We start from the raw sequence: 21,889 nt of genomic DNA, 5'->3' as shown, positions 1-21,889 counted from the left end.
TCAGCTTATCTGGTCGAGTGTTTACGACCAGCCTTTTTATTTTCACAAGGATTTGTTTAAACAATAATGAAGCATGAAGTTCTAGGTAACCAGGGCTAGTCACACAGAGCAAATAACAGCTGTGAAGCCATGTCAGACCCTGGCTTGTTAAAAAGATGAGATTTTGTCACCAGTGGATGCTTTAAATATTTTTTTGTAAATGGTACTTTTTTTTTTCAGAGACACTCATCATTACGCATTGGTGTCATACATCTTTTATGTGATGACCTGTATTTTGACATTTCGTTTTTTCAACCCATGTTCTGTGGGGGATGGACTCTGCATCATAAGTCCAACCCGTGGCCACTGAGCAAAAACTGAAATGTGATACTAATGTGAAGATATTGTACAGAAATTCTTTTCTTCCCCCGTGTGATGTACTTAATGATTTGCCCAATTCTGTGGATGCATTTTATACAATTTCGTGGTTAGACATAGTGTTTGTAGGAAAACAGTGACTCGGTGTTTAATCACATTACACATTCTATCCATGTAGTTACCTCTTCATCATTGGTCAGTCCACCTAAGTGTTTTCTTTTTTCATTGTAGATAATAGGTTTTTTTACCCATCAAATGCAGTAATGCAATGTTATTATTTTTTTTATAATGGAAAAAGGTTGGACATTCATGAAACCTGTCAATAAAATTTTATTAAGTGACTCATGGTTGTGTGTGTTACTTCTTCACTCCCAGTTTTGGTTAGTTTAGTTAGTCATCTTTCCATAAGTCCTATCTATTGGGGATGGGAACTGTAGCTGTTGACTGTTATATGCTTTTGGGTGGTTTAATCAATAACAATGTATCACATTTGAGATATTCTAGTGTGATAGAAGCATGAAGTAGCATAAAATTATGAAAAATGCTCAAGTAAAGTACAAGTAATATTTCTTAAGTACAGTACTTTTGCATTTTTACATTATTATTCTGTGCAAATCAATGAGTGAGCAAACTATAATTAAGACTTTTTCAATTTATATATTTTTTAATAATTTTATTATTTTAATAATTTTATTTATCATATTTTTGTTTTACAAGGGAACGTAATTAATTAAAAATAAATAAATAATGAATTGATTAATGAATTAAATCCCTTTCTTTCCGATTAACTACTATATAAGCTATATATGGCTAAGGCTATTTCAATTTATATAATTTTAATAATTGAATTTATAATATTTTTGTTTAACAAGGGAACGCAATTAACACAAATTTAAATAGTTAATTGATTAATTAATTATGTCTTTCCGACATGGGATGAAAATGGTATGGTATTTTCCCCATTACATGGTTTTGACCCCCCAGGTTAAACATTGTCTCCAGCAGGTTCAGCCAATCAGACGCTGTAGATTTCAGACGTTGGTACCACGCTCAGCCAATCACAGCGAGGCGGAGGCGGGACATGTCCACACTGCAGCTATATCTATTGAAACAGAACATCTAGGTTAAACTCGCACCGACTCACAAGTAGTAACGATTAGTAAATGTAATGTAATTAACAAAAGCTTAAGAGAAACCCAGTGTTCTCAGAGAGCCTCTCAGCAGCCGTAACATATTCTTCCGCACCGGCACCGGCGCTGCTGACTGGATGAGCACCGCCTACACACGCACACACACACACACACACACACACACTGCTGCCTACGAGTTCAGGTGACAGCCTCAACAAACCCCCTCCTCTCCTCTCCTCTCTCCTCCTACAGGAGATGTTGCTGTCTGTTGGATGACAGCAGAGACCAGAGGACCCAAACAAGTGCTGCTCTTTATAGAAAGTAGTAACAGGCTAATCTCTCTTAAAGTAGGCGACTTATTGCTCCGCGCTTAGTGGAAGTGCTTCAACCAGCGACGGTTCGCTCATTTTTTTTTAAGCCACGAAGCTTAACGACGGACGGACGGTTAAAGCTAACGGCTCTAACGGCTCTAACGGCTGAACTCTCTTTTCTCTCTCCAACGGTTAACTAACAGTCTCCTAACGTCTACCTGGATGCGAGATGACCGACTCGGTAGTGGACAGCAAGGCGGAGGTGAAACAAGCCACGAAATATGTCAAAGAGACGGAAAACGTCGCGGAGAAATACTCGGCGATGACTGTCAGCAAGAACAGCAGCGATGTGAACATGAACGTTGGGGAAATTCCTTCCGCAGCGTTCACCGCAGTCCCCACACTGAAATCCGTCAAGAAGGTAAGAACGACGGTGACGCTCGCCATCAGCCATCACTCAAGGACACACTGTGTGGTGTACTGACTGTAGACAGGCACATGTGTACGCATTGTACTGCAGTGAAGAGTACAAGGCCAGTACAGTCAAATGTGTCGATTTATCATGTATATTCATAGAGGTTAATGGAGCTGTGATGCTGCAGTGTCACACAGTGAGGGATCCCTCCATTACAAAGCCAAGCCAAGCTGCCAGGTGAAACATCATATTCACCATTTAGTCTAAATAATCTGAGAAGTTAGGCCACAAAGCTCTCAAATGTTATCTAATCATTGCTTTTACTGAAGGTTACAATGTATTATTTCCAAAGGAGCATTCATGGAGACTGGATTATTGATAAAACAAATCAATCTACCTGTTTATTTAAATGTGATGCTGCAGTGTCACACTGTGAGGGATCCCTACATTCCTAAACCAAGCCAAGGTGCCAGGTGAAACATCATATTCACCATTTAGTCTAAATAATCTGAGAAGTTAGGCCACAAAGCTTTCACAGCTGTTATCTAATCATTGCTTTTACTGAGGTTACAACATATAATTTCCAAAGGAGCTTTCATCTGGACTGGATTATTGTTAAAACAATCTGCCTTTTATGATCATTTTATCTGTGTAAAGTGTCTTTGGGTGTCCAGAAAAGCGCTATATAAACAAAATGTATTATTGTTATTATTATTATTATTATTATTCATGGAGCCTTTCCTGTTTATTTAAATGTGATGCTGCAGTGTCACACTGTGAGGGATCCCTCCATTACAAGCCAAGCTGCCAAGTGAACAAATAATATCCACCATTTATAATAATAGTCTAAATAATCTGTCACAAAGCTTTCACAGCTTCAACATGTGATCTAATCATTGCTTTTACTGGGGTTACAACATATAATTTCCAAAAGAGCTTTCATGGAGACTGGATTATTGTTAAAAAATCTGCCTTTCATGGAGCCTTTCCTGTTTATTAATATTCACAATGTCTACACATCATGCCGACATCCTGTGTGCAGGAAGCAACCAAAAGCCAAGTTGAGCTCTTAAATCTCTCTTTCAAGGCCCCTGCAAAAGTGAAGTAATACATGGCCTAACACAGTGGTTCTCAACCATTTTCGTGTCAAGTCACCCTTAAATTGATACACATAAGGCCATGTGAAGAGATGGATCCAGGAGGATGTCAAGCAGCTTCCAGGCGTCACCAAAAAGATAGAGCCTGAGCAACCCGACCTCCTCTCCACCAAGGAACCTAGAGAGAGGACAACATTATTACATGGTGTCTTCCTCCGCTGTGTCTACTACAGCGGAGGAAGTGAAACCCTATGTTCAGATTAGTCACTCTTATGACTCTTACTCACATTGACGTCACTTTTATAGTGACTAAATAGTGAAAATAAACTATTCCCCATTTTTCTGGGGACCCCCTGGAATCCCCTCAAGGACGCATGTTTCAGAACCACTGGCCTATCATACCTGTGCCTAGACACGTGGTTTGCACTAGAGGTAGCCCGATTAATCGGAGCAGATAGGACGTTTTTACAAACTATCGTTGTGGCATCCTGTCCCAGATGCAAGACAGGCAGATAGGGAGGAAAAGATATCATTCACTGTTACTTTAACTTGCTTACTGTACCAATATGGCGTTCTCTCTTCCAAATAACCTAGCCACGTAACCATCCATTCATGGATATTATGGATATTCTCTTATGAATTATTAAATTCGGAGTGATAAAAAACAGATTTATTAAAAACAGTGCATGCAAAAGTAGCCGATTAGGTTTCCTGCTCCTAACTATCGTTATTATATCGGCCTTTAAAAATCCACTATCTGTCAATCTCTAGTTTGCACACTACATATGTGGTATTTAATGAGGTGTTGGCTTTGCTTTCTGAACAATTTCAATCCGCCACGAATTGCCGTCAGAGAGCAATGAATTCTTTGAAGGTGTTGGAAGGTCGTGGAAATTTAATTTGTAAAGATGAATCATGTCTATCAGTGAATCATTCTTGTGTTTGTGATATCAGTCTGAAATGTGTTCAGGAGTGTGTGTGTGTGTGTGGGCATCATCATTATTAGTAATAAGAACAGCATGATAGAAATGTATTAGCAGCACAAAGTCCTGAGAAAAATACCTTGAATTTCTTGGCTGTTGCACAGCGGCACTGAACAATCATCAGAGTGAAAGACTCCCTTGAGGAGGCTGCTCATTACAGATCCACCACGGTGTGTAACAGCTGGCAACAGGCGGCAGATAAACATGACACAGACAGCGGATTAAAGGCACAGCTTTTTGATACCATAATATCGTCACGTTTGCGGACCAAATTGTTGAGCGTCTTTTCTATCCCTCAAGGTGACCTTTAGCTTGTTAGGCCTAGTGCACTCTGTTTGTATTTGACACAACTGATCCATGTCGATATTATGGCCTGTATATAAAATATTGCTAGGGATACTGGCATGTATGTCAGCAGATATTCAGCATTTGTATTCATTTGTACTGTTTACTGTCACTGCAATCTTGATACCAGCCTCACAAATTCAGTATCGGTTGGGTTCTACATGACACATTAAATAATCACACAGTGCTTGTCGTGGCTGACAAAACTGCTACGTGGGCACAGATTGCTGAGCTTTATGTAACCTTTAAATCTCACATGCAGTGTGAGGAGTGGTTGCCACACCTCTTGATGCTGTGTGCTTTATGTTGATCATGATTGACATCTTTGTACTTCTGTATTGTTGCCTTCATAAATGGTGATCATCAGACCTCTGTTAAACATAATTGGTGTTCAGATAACATGACTCATTGGCCTTATTAGTTGTGAGTTTCAATAGTTGTTTGAATTATTTGCATGTACTGTAAATGAGTCACAAGCTTTGCAGAATTATGAAATGTGGGAAGTAGATAAATTTCAGAAGCCATGATAACATGTACCCCGCATAGGAAAACTGTGGTGGCAGAGGAAGTCAACTAGTCACAAGCAGACAGTCCCATTTAAGTAAAATATGGTCCCTCCCAGTGGGCAAGCTCCGGGTCTGAGAAGTGAAGCCAATGCTGAAGTGCCTTAAAATGCATTCTTTCTAACAGCCAGCAGGGGGCGACTCCTCTGGTTGCAAAAATAAGTCTGATTGTCTAGAAGTCTATGAGAAAATGACCCTACTTCTCACTTGATTTATTATCTCATTAAACATTGTAAACATGAGTTTATGGTCTCAATCGCTAGTTTCAAGTCTTCTTCGTTTAGTAAATTCTGGTCCAATTTAGAGTCAAATAGACCATAAAGTTGTCCGTGTTTTTTTTCTTGGAACTTTAACCCTTTCAAAGTGTGTTTTCAGTTTATTAAAGTTAATTATAACCTTTTTGACTCGCCTAAGAATGTCTTGTTCAGCGATCGGTTGTACTTAGCTCCACCCTCTCGTGTCACTTCTGGTTGCAAAAACCAAGATGGCGACGGCCAAAATGCAGAACTCTAGGCTTCAAAATGGCAGTTCACAAACCAATGGGTGCCGTCACGGTGACTTTGTCCACTTCTTATATACAGTCTATGGTCCCTGTTAAATAAGCTAACGAACAAATAAACACAGCCTTAAAAATCACCATATATTTGTATGAACATCTCTTAACAATTTAAAAAAAAAAACTACAAAATGTGACCTTCACCAAACTGGCTTTTACTAGTGGGCTAATATTGTATAATGATGTACCATTAATTGTTACAAGTCAGCAGTGTTTATTCAAAATGATTTGTCTTGTGTAGTTGCCTTTGCGATCAAAGTTGAAGTAGGCCTATGTCCAAGAGGTGGACAAAATAATCAGCATAATAAAAATATGTATTTTCCCAGCAGCGGGGCTCACAGACTCCAGAATATTAGCTCAGACCCCCTGTCTGACGAGGCAATAATGTGTGGACCGCGAATCGCCCGAGGGAGCCTGATTGAAAACATATTGGATGGTAGGAATGTGCACTCCGCTTCTGAAAACAAAGCAGTGTGTTATGAATAAATGTGAGAGCCTGGTGTCAAACGGAGCCACCTGTTTGCATGGAAACAATGAATAAGTAAAACAAATACTGCAAATGATTTGGAAATAAAGATAAAATGAATTAAAATCCTAGAAAATATCACACATAAAAAAAAAAGAGTTGGATGTCTGTTGACGTTATGAGGCTGCTGCCTTGTCACATAATCTACTGAGGGAGCAAAAACAATCAATGCTGCAAAATGAAATGAGTGTGTGTGTGTGTGTGTGTGCCTCCTCGCTCTCTGAATCCATCCAGCAGTTACACAATACGCCCCCCTGGGAGCTGGACTCACTCACTGTGAATTTGTTCATGCATCATCATCATTTGTATCTGCTCCCTGTGGGCTGTTTTACATAGATTCTCCAAAATGTTGGTACCCTTTTTTCACGATCTCGTCTTGTTTGTCTGCCAACATTATGACAGTGTTTCATGAAGGTCAAATGCAGATTTTCTCTCCCCCCCCTGGCCGGCAGGTTTAAATAGAGGTGTGGAAATGTGCAGTAAATGATGTAAAAATAGATTTACTCACCTCAGCCTCAGCGCTTTGGGTTAAAAACTCAACATGTCAAACTTAAAGCCCCTGCAGCTTACAGTAACTCAGACTGCCATAGTCCACACAAGTAAAGTTCTGTGTGACCTTTTAACATTGAGGGAAAAGTCACCATAAGATGAGAAATATAACACATCCCTACTGAGTAGTTTCATCGTTTCCCGGCTGTCTTCTCAGCGCTGCCTTTTGGTATTTAAAAAGGGATCTCTCTAGGCTAGTTAAACTACAGTGTTTGTCATCAGCATTCTGACTTTCTTCTCATTTTTACAATTATTTTAGGAACAAAATTATATTAAAGATGGTAGGGCTGGGTCGGTTTATGAAATATGGTTGTGGGTTATCTTGATAGACTTTGAAGATTTAGGTGCATGTTAAAAAAGTAGAAGTTATAGTTCCTGCCAAAGGTCACGTAGTTCTGGAGAAAGGATTAGCACGCTGTATGTTTTTTTCACAACACCACATAATCCGTCATGCATGCGTTGATCTGAACAGACGCCTTTGCGCACCAAAGCAAGAGCTACACCTGTCTGAGGAACTTCACACCTGCTACACCTCACAGTTTTACTGTCTATTCACCATTTTTACTCAATTAAATCTTAGAAAAATCACCCGTATGTCTTCTCAGTTAGATGGCGCTGTAGAGCACTAGTGGTGTCTGGCTAAGTAGTTAATGTCACCTTATGCCAGGCCCATATTGAACCCTTTACACTGCCGGCTGACAGACACACCACAGCTTAAGTCTGTGACCTGGCCTGCTATCTAGGAGAGAAAGAGTATTTTTAGCTGTAGGATGGGACTGGATGGGCCGCTAATGGAAACAGGGTTTAATTCCTCCCGTCAATCCCCTTTCATTTAGTCGTCCAAATCAGGAGTACAGCCTGAAAGTAAAAGCTGCAGCAGATGTGTGTGTTTGTGTATGTGATTTTTTTCATGTTTGTGTATATGTACTGTATATGTCTGAATCTCCTGACATTTGCTCTCTCAGCACTTAAAAAATAAATAAATTATAAAATACAACCTACTGACTTTAGCAGCTGGTTGTCAAGGGCAGAACCAGAGAGAGAGAGAGAGAGGCTCAGTAGGAATCATCCTCCCCTTTCTCTCTAGGCCTCTCTCTCTTTCTCTCTCTCCAGGTTGGCCATTAGAAATCATGATAATAGGTGGGAACCTCCCCCCGGCTCTGCCTGGGAGTGTTCTGGGATAATAGCATCAGGGACACCTAGTACCATCACACAGAGGACACACAGGCACAGGAAAAGTAGGCTGGAAAGCTGGAGAGTGACGGGCAACCATGGCACACAAACATGGGCACACGAGAGAACGGGTGAGTCGCTGCTAATGCATCACTCATCCACCAGCACCCTTATTCATAAAGATGCTGCATATCCCACACACAGATGTGTACTTTTATCATGTCATAAGTTTTCTTCTCTTTGCAGTTGAATGAGAATTATGCTTTATCTTATGCAATAATGCAGACCACACAGAAAAAGTTCAGCTGAAATGCAGGTAGAGGTATAGTTTACTGTGCAAGAGTGCCTTAAGTAACGCTTCATCATTAATCAGATTAACCTCTTGTGTTCCTTAATGCTTCAACCACAAGAGAAGGAGCCTCATAATTTGAACAATGCAGAAATTCAAGCGACTGTGTAAGAAATTGATGCAACGCAAACATAAAAGAACTATTTTGCAAGTGTGTGAGACAGAGCGCACTCTCAATTGTGAAAACAGAGACATGCAGAGATCTCCTCACTTCAAACTGTCTCACAAGGTTCTTGAGTTTCGTTATGCTGACACAGTAGATGTTGAAGGTGCCACTGCTCATGGTAAGAGGGATTGGGAGATATAAACACTCAGTTACTACTGTTTTAGCCATTTATGCTACACCTACTTTCATTTTAAATGAATGGCACAGCAGTAACCATGATGTTTTATCAAATTTGAGTTGAAAATGTACCCATTTCATCTCATATAAAGCAGAAGTATTTGGTTGTGTTAAGCTATTTCCCTTAGGGACCACAAATGATGTCGGTGCTGACCGTACGAACCCCATTCAATTAGCCTCGGCCTCCGCTAACGTCTGTGTGGTAACTACCAGGTAACTGAGTCATGCACTAGTTTCACCCAGCTGTGAGCTGACACTCCTCTCACTATTACGTTTGACAGTGGAACTCAGTTCTTTACATTTGCTTTAATGTCTCTTCAATGTCATAAACTTGACCTATAAGACATGGTTGTGGGCTGATGTCCATATTACTCAAATGTTACCCAGCTCACTGTTGTTAGTCTGGCATTTATGTGTTCCCGGATTTATCATCTGTGTGTTGTGTCAACTCCGCTGGCCTGCACGTTCGTTTTTAGTCCAAACACATTCTATGGACATTTAAAATAAGAGAACAAGAAAACCCAACAGCATTGTCTCAGTTAGTGGATTTATCACTGAGGCAAAGTGAGTATTTAAGGAGAACAAAGCTGTGTAGAAATTTAAAGATGACCTTGCAATCTCACACTACCATTAAAGAAAAACATTTTTGTATAAGTCAGATGATCAGGAATTAGAAAGTATAAGGCCTTTCAATGGGTTACAGGGGCTGTGAACATCCTCCACCCATAAGAGTACATTTAAAACATTAATATTATACAAAACTTACTCAAATAGCTTCACTCAACAGCCATGGCAAAGAAAGGATGAAGGAATACAGGAAGAAATAATTCAAGAAAAAAATGTGTGAATGTTGAAAGTCCACTCCTCTTTGCTGCATAACATTATACGATGTTGTGATATTATACAGTGTGTGAGAAGGACAAAGTTTGATCTTGGATTTGATCCAACACACTTGCCACCAAGATACCTGTAGGATTTCTTGGAAAGCAGAGAGAGATAGTGCATAGCAGGTCCTCATCAGGCTTTTAGCAACATCAAGGTAACATAGGCCTTTCTCAAAGCAGACATGTTGACTTGTCACAGTAGGAAAAGCACAGGTGTTACTAATAACACTAACAATGGCTCCGTTTTCATTCAAGTGTCCCAGTGAGAGTGACAGTGAGCCAGCATGCACGATACCAGGAACCTAAAATCAAAGCAGCTAAATGGATTTAACCATCATTAATTTCATTATTTACATCTGTGCTTTTCCTGCTGTGGCAAGTCAAAATGTCTTCTGTGAAAAAGGCCTATTGGTTTAAACGTTTCTTTTATGCAAGAAAATGTTGCTAAACCTGCAGTAGACATTGAGTCTTGGAACAGATCAATGAACGTTGAAGTCATAGGATCTAAAACTAAACTCACCTGCAGACTTCCTATTTAAAGGAGCAGTGTGTAGGATTTAGTGGCATCTTGCGGTGTGGTTGCAGATTGCAACCAACTGAATACCCCTCCACTCACTCCTCCCTTTCCAAGTGTGTCGGAGAACTACGGTGGCCTTCAGGTAATGTGAAAACGTGAAAGAGCCAGGCTGTATTCGAAGCTGCCTACTACATACGACTGACGAACGCAGTATACAGTACATACTGCATACAGTTAAAGCCATTTATTTTGCAGTATGCTAGGCCAGGCTTTAGCCTTTAAACAAGCTCTTAAAGCACTGGACAAAAAACTAACCCGTACCACTATTGCAATGTCATCGAAAATACAACTTTGAATATCTAATCAATTATCCATCTAATATCGTAAAACTGCCAATATTCAAAATCTACACAGTTGATTTCTCGCCTCAAAAATGTTCAGAATGAATTTAGTGATGAAATAGCTACGAAAAATGTAAAAAAAAAAAAAAAATGCAGATTTTGGCTGCTGTTGTGACCATAGCCTGTACCATTCCAGTGCTTTGCATTGTGGGATACTGTAGGCGAGGTAGACTGGTCCGATGCATACTGGAGATTTTTTGGCATACTGGAGATTTTGCTTTTGTTTGCATATTGCATACTACATGCTACATTTTGGCCAAATCAGTACGTACTACTAGTATAGTAAGTGGTTTCGGATACAGCCCCAGTGTTTAGTTTGTCCGTTCTGGGCTACTGTAGAAACATGGCAGAGCAACATGGCGGACTCCGTGAAGAGGACCCGCTCCCTGTGTAGATATGAAGGGCTCATTCTAAGCTATTGAAAACACAACGATTCTCAGTTTCAGGTGATTATACAATAATGAAAACATAGTTATGAATATTACATTTCAGCTAATAGATCCCCCAGAAATCCTAAACACTGTTCCTTTAAGGAAAAATGCTGAGTAACTCCTCTACCTGTGACCTTGTCTCTTTCTTACAGGCCTATTTATTCATTTGCAGTGCCAGGTGTACGCACAGTAGAAGCTACAGCCCACCTGGGCTTCTACGCATGTGAAAATAAAGTATTTCTGTCTAGTTTGGTTTCTGACTTCTCTGCTTTTGTAATTATTCTCAGGATCAATGTAGCTAGATAGGTCTGTTGGATTGTAACTCTTCAATGTCCTATATGTGACCCAGTTTACTAAAGGACCTGAGGGTTTGGTCTCCCTGCTGTTTCTAATGTTGACAGCTGACTGTTGTCTGCTGGTGCAGCCGGATTGTTACAGTTTCAGGGTGATAAAAGCCAAATTTGGTGCTTAATGATACGATTTTTAAAATTGCATCAACTTGTGTGGTTTGTTACAGCACGTAACCCCAAAGACTGGACAGTTGAGACTTGAATCTATCATCCGTTAGAGGCTGGTCTGTAAAATAGCAGAGCTAGCTGTGTGTGTGCTGATCCACTTCATGTGTTTGAGGTCTTTGATCTTGGGCCCTTTGAAGGGTCGGGTTGACACGACGAACCACACCGACAACTGAAGCCTGTGTTTTTGAACAAAGCATAAATCACAGAGCAGGAGGGGGGGCATCTAAAAATAGGCCTCAGCTCCCTTCTTCCTGATCCACCTGTGATTTACTGTAACACACTCAGGTGATTTACCTTTGAAAGGACAGCTTTAGTGGCTGAAGCAGCAAAATGAGGCCAAATATAAACTAGTGTGAACAAATTACCTAAAGCATACAACGGAGTGTGTTCAAGTGTGACGGTACTTTATGTTCCTCGCTCTTCCTCGCTCCCCTGATTTTCCTTGTTGACACTTCATTAGTGCACACGGACAGAATAAAAGTCCCCAAGTCAGCAATATCTAGATTTTTTTTGCCTTTTATGTTTACGTTGTGCTCCATTTTGTTCTCTCCAGATCCAGTTTGCGAACACTGAGGACAAACAAGAGTTCAGCAAGTACCCCACCAAGGCTGGCCGCCGCTCCCTCTCACGGTCCATCTCCCAGTCCTCCACAGACAGCTACAGCTCAGGTACGGCACACCTGAACGCTTCAGTCCACTTCCAGGAGATGTTACTATAAACACCCGCTGTGTTTTTACAGACTGACAGTGATTATGAACGATTGCTGTTGAGATTGAAGATCATTATTATTCATAGTTTGTTTTGTTAATTTAAACTGATGAATTGTTTTTGTCTATTTTAAGTCCTTAATATTATCTTTTGGAATGAAGTATGTACACCCATCTACAAATGCAGCACATATAAGCAGAAAAGCACATATACACAAATAGAGCTATAATCCTGCTCACTATGTATGTTGGTCACAATTATCTAAAAAAAAAACACATTTAAGGGATCAAGAAGGATCAAGATTGCTGTTTATGTTACGTGTTTATGTTTAATAAATTGCTATTGGCTGATATATTAATATTAGAGATGCACCGATACCGGATCGGATATCGGGCAGATACCGACTCAAATAGTTGGATCGGGTATCGATGACAATGGGGCCGATTTATTAAATTCTATTCTATATGAATATACTATATATATTATATGCTGGAATTTGAATTCCTGTGTATGTTTTGACCAATTTGTTGCTGCAATTAAAAGGTTTACACTTGAATTGTAATTCCTGTTAAGATTTCTTACCAAGTTGTTGGTGTACAATTTATTTTAATAATAAATAACAATTCAGTAAATTTATATCTATGTATTTATTTGTTACATTTTGTTTTACAAAGTTAAGAAAGTAATGTTTAAGTCAAGCCTGCCGATTCCCAAAGCCCAGGTATCTGTATTGGTATCGGAACTGAAAAAGTTGGATCGGTGCATCCCAAATATCAATCTCAGTATTGACCTCAAAAACCCATTATCAGTCTAGCTTGACACTCTTGTTTGCAATAAACACATCCATGTACAGTATACTGTATATATACACACAAATATGCAGGAAACGCACGCACAAGCTCCACCTTACTCACAATGGATTTGAAGTATATATTTCATAATTGGCTCTTTTGTGTGCTTTTCCACAATAGTGACCTTTTGTGTTCTTCGTTTCACAGCTGCGTCCTACACCGACAGCTCCGATGATGAAACCTCCCCCCGGGACAAAGCCCAGGTCAACACCCACGGCAGCAGCGACTTCTGCGTGAAGAACGTCAAGCAGGCCGAATTCGGCCGCCGGGAAATTGAAATCGCAGAGCAAGGTATATCTGACCTGCCGGGCACACCGGTGCTTCAAAGATTATAGTTTTTTTTCCCCCATTTCTACATTTTTAGCTGAGAATTTGTTCTCTTATGGAATCTCTTTCACTCGTGTACATGCTGTATCAATCTTAAATGTTGGTTTCACAGTTTTTCTGTGATTTTATTGTGATGCAAGACAAGAGACTTGCTATCATTACCATTGATACAAAGAGAGCTTTGTGCTACCTGTTGTGACTTTGTTCTCGGAGACGTATCACATTGCGTCTGTTTTGCTGCTTAGACACTATTTGATAACCGTCCTCTCCTCCTGATTTCAAAATAAGGCCGAGGCAGTGTCAATATTATTCTGGATACATGACTGGAGCTCTTTCTCTCAGTTCTATTCCTCACTTCTTACTTATTTTCTTCTTTTCCCTACTTTTTTTTTGTATACTCCCAGGCTGCAAATCTGTCTCTCTGGCTGTTTACATTGCCCATGTGAGGGACACGTAGGCGTGCGTGCTCTCCGAGTGTTCCTCAGGCTTACAGCCTGGACGGCAACAGCTGTTGCTGACATTGTTGTTTAATCAGTCTCAATTTTATAGCCATTTACTGCACGTCCACCTTGCAGAAAGGGTTTATTTTTGTATTCAAAATGTCCCATCATTCTTCTCTCTCTCTAAACCTGACCTTTACATCCTTTCAGTTTCCACTAACTTGCGCTCAATCTTTTCTTCTCCAGACATGTCTGCCCTGATCTCCTTGAGAAAGAGAGCCCAGGGGGAGAAGCCGCTGGCTGGGGCGAAGATAGTCGGCTGCACCCACATCACTGCTCAGACTGCAGTACGTCCTCTCATTCTGTTTGCTGCAGATCTTCCCTCCTTTACCTCTTGTACCTGTTCATGTATCTGCATATCCCCTCGTTCTCTCTTAGGTCCTGATCGAGACTCTGGTAGCCCTCGGGGCTCAGTGTCGCTGGACTGCCTGCAACATCTACTCCACTCAGAACGAAGTGGCCGCTGCTCTCGCTGAAACAGGTATGATTTCAGGGCGGCACGATTTTGAAAAAATATGTTATTATTTTGACGGATATTGCTATTGTGATATGATTTGCGATATGAGAGGGAATGATAAATCTTGCATCATTATTCTCATTTTCATTGAAAAACAAATTAAAATGATTATGGTGTGATTTTTGCAGAGATCTGTATCAAACAAAGATGTTTTCTCAAGTCTGTAGAATACGATGTAGTCTGCAGCACGACAATATTCAATTTAAAATGGTATTTTGACACACATTTTGCCTTAAACAAATATTGCCCCTCTTGCAATTTGAAAATTGCAGTATGCCATATTGCGATTTAGTAAGATTCTCTCCTCTCTAAGGCCAGCGTTACATGTGAAATGTTTTCTTGCCACTTGGTTTGCACCTAATCTCATCAGAAAGTCAGCTCATAAATGGCAAGAAGAACACCATTGTCAAGTATTATGAAGTTATAGTCATGATGTGAGGATTTATTGATATTAGATATAAAACATATATATTTTTGACAAGTAAATAACAACTTAGGTCTCTGTTAGTTTAAAAAATAAGCCAGTTATAGGTCTATAGATTAACCATAATGGGTATCTACAATGCATTAAACATTATTGTTTCATTTACTTTCGATTTAGTTTGAAATATCTTGTGTTATGATAAAACATGAACCCTAATGTTTGTAAAGCAGCCCATCTGTGCATGTGCGTTCACCGTGTGATGTTCCCCTAATGGACCTGTTGCTGGCCAGTCCTCCTCTCCTCTGCTGTCTGTCTTTGCCATTAGGTGTGTGTGTTCTGTTTCCTGCAGGGGTCCCTGTGTTTGCATGGAAGGGTGAGTCAGAGGACGACTTCTGGTGGTGCATCGATCGCTGTGTCAACACGGAGGGCTGGCAGGCTAATATGGTACCAACCTGGCCATCCCATGATGAATTTAACACTGATATTATTTCTGTCTTCTATCTGTGCTGTGATAGATTGTGGTGGTTATCATTCATGCTGTTAACTCTGTTGTGTTTTTTTCTCAGATCTTGGATGATGGCGGAGATTTGACTCACTGGGTGTACAAGAAGTATCCCAGTGTCTTCAAGAAGGTGCGGGGCATCGTGGAGGAGAGTGTCACTGGAGTGCACAGGTGAGACGGAGCTTAGATTTGATGAGTTTTGGGGTTTAAAGGAAGGAAGGAAACATTTTTGTACACCCTTTTGTAGTTTTGGCCACCGTTTGAGGCACAGGGACTCTATTTGATGTTGGTGAGTAAAGTGTGGAAGCGATGACTGTTGCCAGTAATGGCCAAACATATCAGAATAATAGAATTTATCTTTTAGCCATCCAATAAAACATCGACATGTCTGTGGCACAGCTTATGACAGCCCGTAATGGACTATAAATCATAAAGACTGGCAATATTTTTGAGTTATTAGTTAGCATTGATCAATGCTTTATAATTTATGGTCATTTTGTGTCCCATTAACAAGGAAATAATCCAAACTGAACTAAAGGAGGTTAACAAAACAATATAAGCTTTTCATAAATAAGGATGTGAGATTTAGAGCAACTGTTGGACATTGCAAACAAAGGTGGATCATGTATATACAATGTATATATCCCAGTTACTGTCAGGAAGTTTGACCATGTGACTGCTGTTCCTCTTCTGTCAGTGCAGTTTGTGTTTAGCATATGTTTTCATGGCTTTTTAACACCGTTCAACTCACTATATAATATAATTTAGCAGCTTTTTATTTAAATGATGCACTTCACTTTGGGCTCAGATGATTTGAACATAATAAGACTGTTTAGTGTCAAAGATGGGGGGAGTAATAATAAAATAAAACCCAAGGAAAGAGCCAAGCAGGAATTTAGTAATCACAAATAAAACTCACAACCAACTGAAAACTACTTTCCACAAAAGAAAGCGACACTGGGAAACAAAGAAACAACAAATAAAGTCTTGACTTAAAAGACTCTGGCACAGGATCAAGGAACACACTCCCAAAGGGAACTACTACCGACCCCGGTACAACATGTTCTCCCCTCGGAGGGGAGGTGATGGTCCTAAATAGATACTGTAGTAGATACCTTGTTTATGAATGAAGCAGTACACGACACAGCTGTTCAAGCAGCGGCATAGTGTGTGTTTGACCAATCAGCGACTGTCATCCAAACCCCATCCCGAAAGCTCCTATACTTTCAGAAAGGGCTACCCCCCGACCAGGGCCTTTTTGGGGGATAAAAAGACCCCGGAAAATGTCCCTGGAACTTAATTTAGACCCTGGACCCTGCGGTTGAAATGCAACGAGTTCCTCAAAAGCTTCTTAGTTCCTGGGTGATATTCCTGCGGTGGAAACGAGGCTATAGACACCCATCACACAGCTTGAAACGCTGCCAAATGGCTCACTGGCTCTGTCCGTTTGTCTCTCCTGGCCTCTCAAACACCCGGCCCTAATGGGTGATTGAGGCCAGCCGCGTACATCCATCCACTGCAGCTGCACAGAGGAGGAGGAGGAGGGCGGCACCTGAAGAGACACAGCAGAGAGTGCAGAATGAAAACACACAATCCTCTTCCGTGAGGTCTTTACATTATTTTATCCTCTAGATGGAGCTGAGCTGGAGGCAGATGGAGCTGAGCTGGAGGCAAATCAAGCATCCTGATGAATGATACATACTGCGTCTGCATCGAAAGCAGTTACATAAGTCGTCATAGTATTAATACACACTGACACTAGATTGAAAAGGTCACTGGTCTGGTTTGACTGGAGCCTATTTGAGAGCTGGACTGCAGGTCACAGCAGCTGTGCATGTACCACTCTCAATGGATTCAATTAGCTAAACACTCCGGAAAGCACAAGGTCAAACTCAGTTTGTCGATGTGTGTTGTGTGTGCCTGAATATGTTTCCTCCTGTGTCCTCTCAGATTGTACCAGTTGTCTAAAGCTGGCAAGCTGTGCGTCCCCGCCATGAATGTGAACGACTCAGTCACCAAGCAGAAGTTTGACAACCTTTACTGCTGCCGTGAATCTATCCTGGATGGGTGAGAGGAGGATTAAATCATCATCCAGAAAAACAGCCATTGTTTCTGTGTTTGAGTCGTGCAGATGGATAAAAGAGTGTGTGTCATTTTGTCTCTGCCAGCTTGAAGAGGACCACAGATATAATGTTTGGAGGCAAACAAGTGGTCGTGTGTGGTTATGGAGAGGTGAATCATTCTATGATTTCACATTAAAAAAAATCTCACTTTTGATAGAATAACAATTTCCACTGCTGCAGCTGACCTTTTTACATGTATTGTAGATTTCTGTTTACAACTGTTGCACTGTCCTGTGGTGTGTAGGTGGGGAAAGGCTGCTGCACGGCTTTAAAAGCCCTCGGAGCCATTGTGTGCATCACAGAGATCGACCCCATCTGTGCCCTGCAGGGGTGGTGAGTCAGATAGCATTGAGCTCGGCTCCATGTTGTGCTCCACTGTCTCTATGTTGTGCACCGAAGACAATTTATTTCCATAATGTATTTGAAGTTGTTTTCACTGTGTTTGTGCTGCTTAAACTAATGGCAATATCTCCGTGTGCATCCACACAGCATGGACGGCTTCCGAGTGGTCAAGCTGAGTGAGGTCATCCGGCAGATGGACGTGGTGATAACTTGCACTGGTACTGAGCCCCATGCAGTGACAGCCATTACTTCTGCTTTGATAATCTCAGTGTTTCCAGCTTACAAAAGCGCGCCTCATTTAAATATCCCACTTTAGGTCTCTGGGTCAAAAACAGACTTTTCATCTGAATGCTAAAATGCTTTTTTGGGTCTGTGTGTTAGTCAGATGACAGTTTACATGTAGCTGTAAATCCATTCTTATAACAGAAACAGATGCACTCTGAAACTCTGCAATCATGACTTATTCTCACTTGTACTCTCACAGTGACTCTGTTTACACATCACATTACTGTTTTTTATTATACCTCCGTGCCACCGACAGCTGTGGCCGGAAGCATTATGTTTTCGGGTTGTCTGCCCATCCGTCCAATTCTCGTGATATCTCAGGATCTCCTTTAGCGAATTTCTTCAAATTTGGCACAAATGCCCACTTTGACTCAAGGATGAACTGATTACAATTTGGTGGTCAAAGGTCACTGTGACCTCACAAAACACATTGCCATAACTCAAGAATTGATAAGCTAATTATGACAATTTCACACAAATGTCCAACAGGATAAAATGATGAAGTGAGGACATTTTGGACAGAATTGGATGAAAACTGCAACTTGACTGGTTGGCGGAGGCGTGCAACCACAAGGCAGTAATTCCAGTTTATAATGTTTTTTTATAGGTAACAAGAATGTGGTCACCAGAGAACAGCTTGACCGAATGAAGAATGGCTGCATCGTCTGCAATATGGGACACTCCAATACTGAGATTGATGTGGTAATGTGTCTATTTAATTGTATAAGTGTTGGAATGGCTCTGTTGAATACTCAAATCTGATTGGTCAATCACGGTGTACTACGGTCTATATTGACAAACAAATGCCCCCCTTTGTATTGCATGAAATCCTCTCACCTTTGTTTTTCTACCTGTACTTTTTCTTTATTTCTACGTGCCATGCAGTTGTAGGACTGACCTGTCTTTTATGTGCTTAGGCGAGTCTGCGCAGCCCTGAGCTGACCTGGGAGAGGGTTCGCTCTCAGGTTGACCACATCATCTGGCCCGATGGGAAGAGGGTTGTTCTGCTTGCAGAGGTAATGTCGCTCTACCTCCCAATATATCTTTACAAAACGGTATCTCTTAAAATCTATCACTTTTAAACCCACACTTTTTGTCTATAAACTAAGACTACATCTTTTTTATACAGCAGCAGCATACTTTCATGTTATCCCTTATTGTGTCACTTTTTTGTGTCACTTTCTCCAGTGCACTTCATGTATATACTCTGTTATTTCTCAGGGCCGCCTCTTAAACCTGAGCTGCTCCACAGTGCCTACATTTGTGTTGTCCATCACTGCTACAACTCAGGTTAGTAGTTTGGCCCCTCTGTGTGGAGACAGAGGACAGTTTCCCCTCTCACTACTACGCCACCCTGCTGTTGTGTAGTAACATGTAGTTTTGTGTAACTCATTGTGAGTCCTACAACCATTGTGTGCTCTGTGTTGTCTGCAGGCTCTGGCCCTGATTGAGTTGTTCAACGCTCCGGAGGGGCGTTACAAACAGGATGTGTATCTCCTGCCCAAGAAGATGGGTAAGAAAGAAATTTGATTTAGGGCACTTTCACAAGCCAACATTTATTCCGTTTTAATCGAACTCTGGTGCGGTTTGTTTGGGCAGTTGTGAACGCAGTAATCACACTCTGGTGCGGACCAAAACAAACGGTCCGAGACCGCTTGCGAGAGGTGGTCTTGCAAACTAAAATACAGGGAATTACAGGCTGCCTGTGCGGTCATTTGTTGAGTCGGACACAGGTAAACGACAGGTTAACATGAGTGGGAGAGGACTGATTTGGACTTCTGCGGACGTCTGATGTTTGCCTGACATCTGGGCTGAAGAGAACACACAGAACATGATAAACAAAATCCACAAAAAACAGTGATGTTTATAAAGTAATTCGAGATAAACTGGAGGAGAAGGGATTCGTGAGCACAGTTGATCAGTGCCGAGCCAAAGTGAAAAAACTTCTATAGAAAGTCTGCGATTCCCTGCATAGAAGTGGCAGCTCTCTTCGCTCCTTCGTAAACGCCAGCTCGGCAAATTATTTTTGCTAAATTTGCTTTAATTTCTACACTGTGAAACCGAAACCAAAGCTAAATAGAGAACTAACCAAAAGTATGAATTTCACTCCGATTCGGACTAACCAAACAGACTATGGCTTTTGAAAGCACCCTTTGATTTTGGGTTTATAGATTTAGTAGAAGAATGATCGTGTATATCAGTTTGTTGCTCATTGTTGCCACCTTGTGACTTGACCTAAACATTACACCATCCAGTGATGTAATGTGCACAGGAACAAATATGTTTCCAAACAGTTTAGATTTCTATCTGTCTCTTTCCTCCAGATGAGTATGTGGCCAGTTTGCACCTACCAAACTTTGACGCCCACCTGACAGAGCTCTCTGACGAGCAGGCCAAGTACATGGGCCTCAACAAGAACGGCCCCTTCAAACCGAACTATTACAGGTAGCTCTCACCACATACCGTATATCTTTCACTATCTTTACTTGTCTCACATCTCCTATATTTTTTATGATGTGTGTGTGTTTTGTTCACAGGTATTAACGAGAGTGTCTGATGCTGTGATCCTCAACAGTTGCCCTGGGATAAACAGAGATATCTATTTTATTTTCTAAATTGCTACAAAATGGAGGAATTATTTTAATTATGCTGAATGTAACTTATTAATAGCACTTCAGACATAGTGTTAAATATGAAGAATAAGACACGTAGGAAACATACGCTGTATAACCAACTAACATTTTACATGTCTTGTCGCGTGTTTAAAAGAGAAGCCTGCTTGCATGCTTTCATGTGTACGTACTTATTTACGCTTCTGTTACTAGATCATAAAGTTGTTGATTCGTTTGTTTACCCTATTTACGCACTGTGCCAAATGATGGCCATAAGAACAGGACAGGTACCATGTCTATCTTGTCTGTCGATGACGTTAAGACTTTATTAGTACATTCCACGAGCCGGGGTTTGGGCTGAGCCAAAACAAATTCTGTATTACAATGTACATTATTTTAGAAATGTTTGTTTTACATGCGTTAATTAATCTCATTGAATGGTATCTGCATACACGCCCTAAAAGGTATCATCCAGTCACACTTTTTTATTACAAGTAAAGTGATGAAATATAGCACTTGTTGTTTATTATAAGAATTTATCATAGGCTGTGAAAGGCTGAGTGCATTTTACATTTCAAACTCTTGGCGTAGGCATTCAACACTCACCTTAAAATAATCCTAAAACACCCACAGCTCCTCCTGAATAAATCAAACCAAAGGGATGTTTTATGTGCCAACAACAGATTAAGATGTTATGTTAAAAATACCAGGCTGTGTGCATTCCTAAAAAGGAAGTACTGAAAAACATATTTCAAAGTACTATAACTTCCCTCATTTAAAACCAAGTTTCCAGCGTCTCCCTGATGAGCAGTCGCTTATAAAGTGTTCTAACTGGATAATACCTTTAAGGCCGTGGTATGAATGTGCCTTTTTAAAATCATTCGCAACACGTAAATATCAGCACTGACCTTAATTAAATGAGCATTCCTCTTTTGTAAAGCCACATCTATTAGTGGTGCATTTCATGTCTTCCTTCCACTGCTTCAATTGTAACTCTAATGTACGAGCTATATGTGTTGAGAGAAAATATTAGACTTTTATGTTTGCCATATGATTGTCGCTGTCTTAATTTGATCCGACGGGGTCACCTAAAGTAAAATTTCATGTGATCAAAATGTGTATACTATGTATGTAAAAGAAATCAGCAATAAAGAAACTTTTAACAGAGAAAAGTGACTTTGAATGTGTGTTTGAACAGAGAGGCCTCTTTAGATCAGTGTTTGGGTAGTTACAGTCCATTATTTTAAGGG

General features: G+C 40.6%; 1 protein-coding gene across 3 annotated transcripts; it reads left to right on the top strand.

Annotated features, from left to right (window-relative positions):
• The first annotated feature begins 1,485 nt into the window (after nt 1-1,485).
• Nucleotides 1,486-21,811, top strand: ahcyl1 (adenosylhomocysteinase-like 1). 3 transcript variants are annotated; one of them, XM_074644549.1, is made up of 17 exons: nt 1,486-2,219; nt 12,002-12,116; nt 13,155-13,298; nt 14,021-14,121; nt 14,213-14,315; nt 15,125-15,219; nt 15,342-15,448; nt 17,228-17,344; nt 17,446-17,509; nt 17,645-17,733; nt 17,890-17,960; nt 18,635-18,729; nt 18,945-19,043; nt 19,249-19,317; nt 19,462-19,540; nt 20,352-20,472; nt 20,565-21,811. In XM_074644549.1, exons 1-17 carry the CDS (start codon nt 2,028-2,030, stop codon nt 20,569-20,571), a joined length of 1,668 nt encoding a protein of 555 aa, XP_074500650.1. In that variant the 5' UTR covers nt 1,486-2,027; the 3' UTR covers nt 20,572-21,811. The 3 variants fall into 3 exon arrangements, with proteins under 3 accessions (XP_074500650.1, XP_074500651.1, XP_074500652.1); XM_074644551.1 differs by lacking the exon at nt 1,486-2,219 and adding an exon at nt 7,982-8,136; XM_074644550.1 differs by lacking the exon at nt 20,565-21,811 and having other exon boundaries at nt 1,738-2,219; nt 20,352-20,476.
• The last annotated feature ends 78 nt before the right edge of the window (nt 21,812-21,889 follow it).

Source organism: Sebastes fasciatus, chromosome 8 (genome assembly GCF_043250625.1).
Source record: "Sebastes fasciatus isolate fSebFas1 chromosome 8, fSebFas1.pri, whole genome shotgun sequence".
Lineage (NCBI taxonomy): Eukaryota > Metazoa > Chordata > Actinopteri > Perciformes > Sebastidae > Sebastes > Sebastes fasciatus.
The sequence above is the reverse complement of the archived record's forward strand: the minus strand, read 5'-3'. Positions and strand labels throughout refer to the sequence as shown.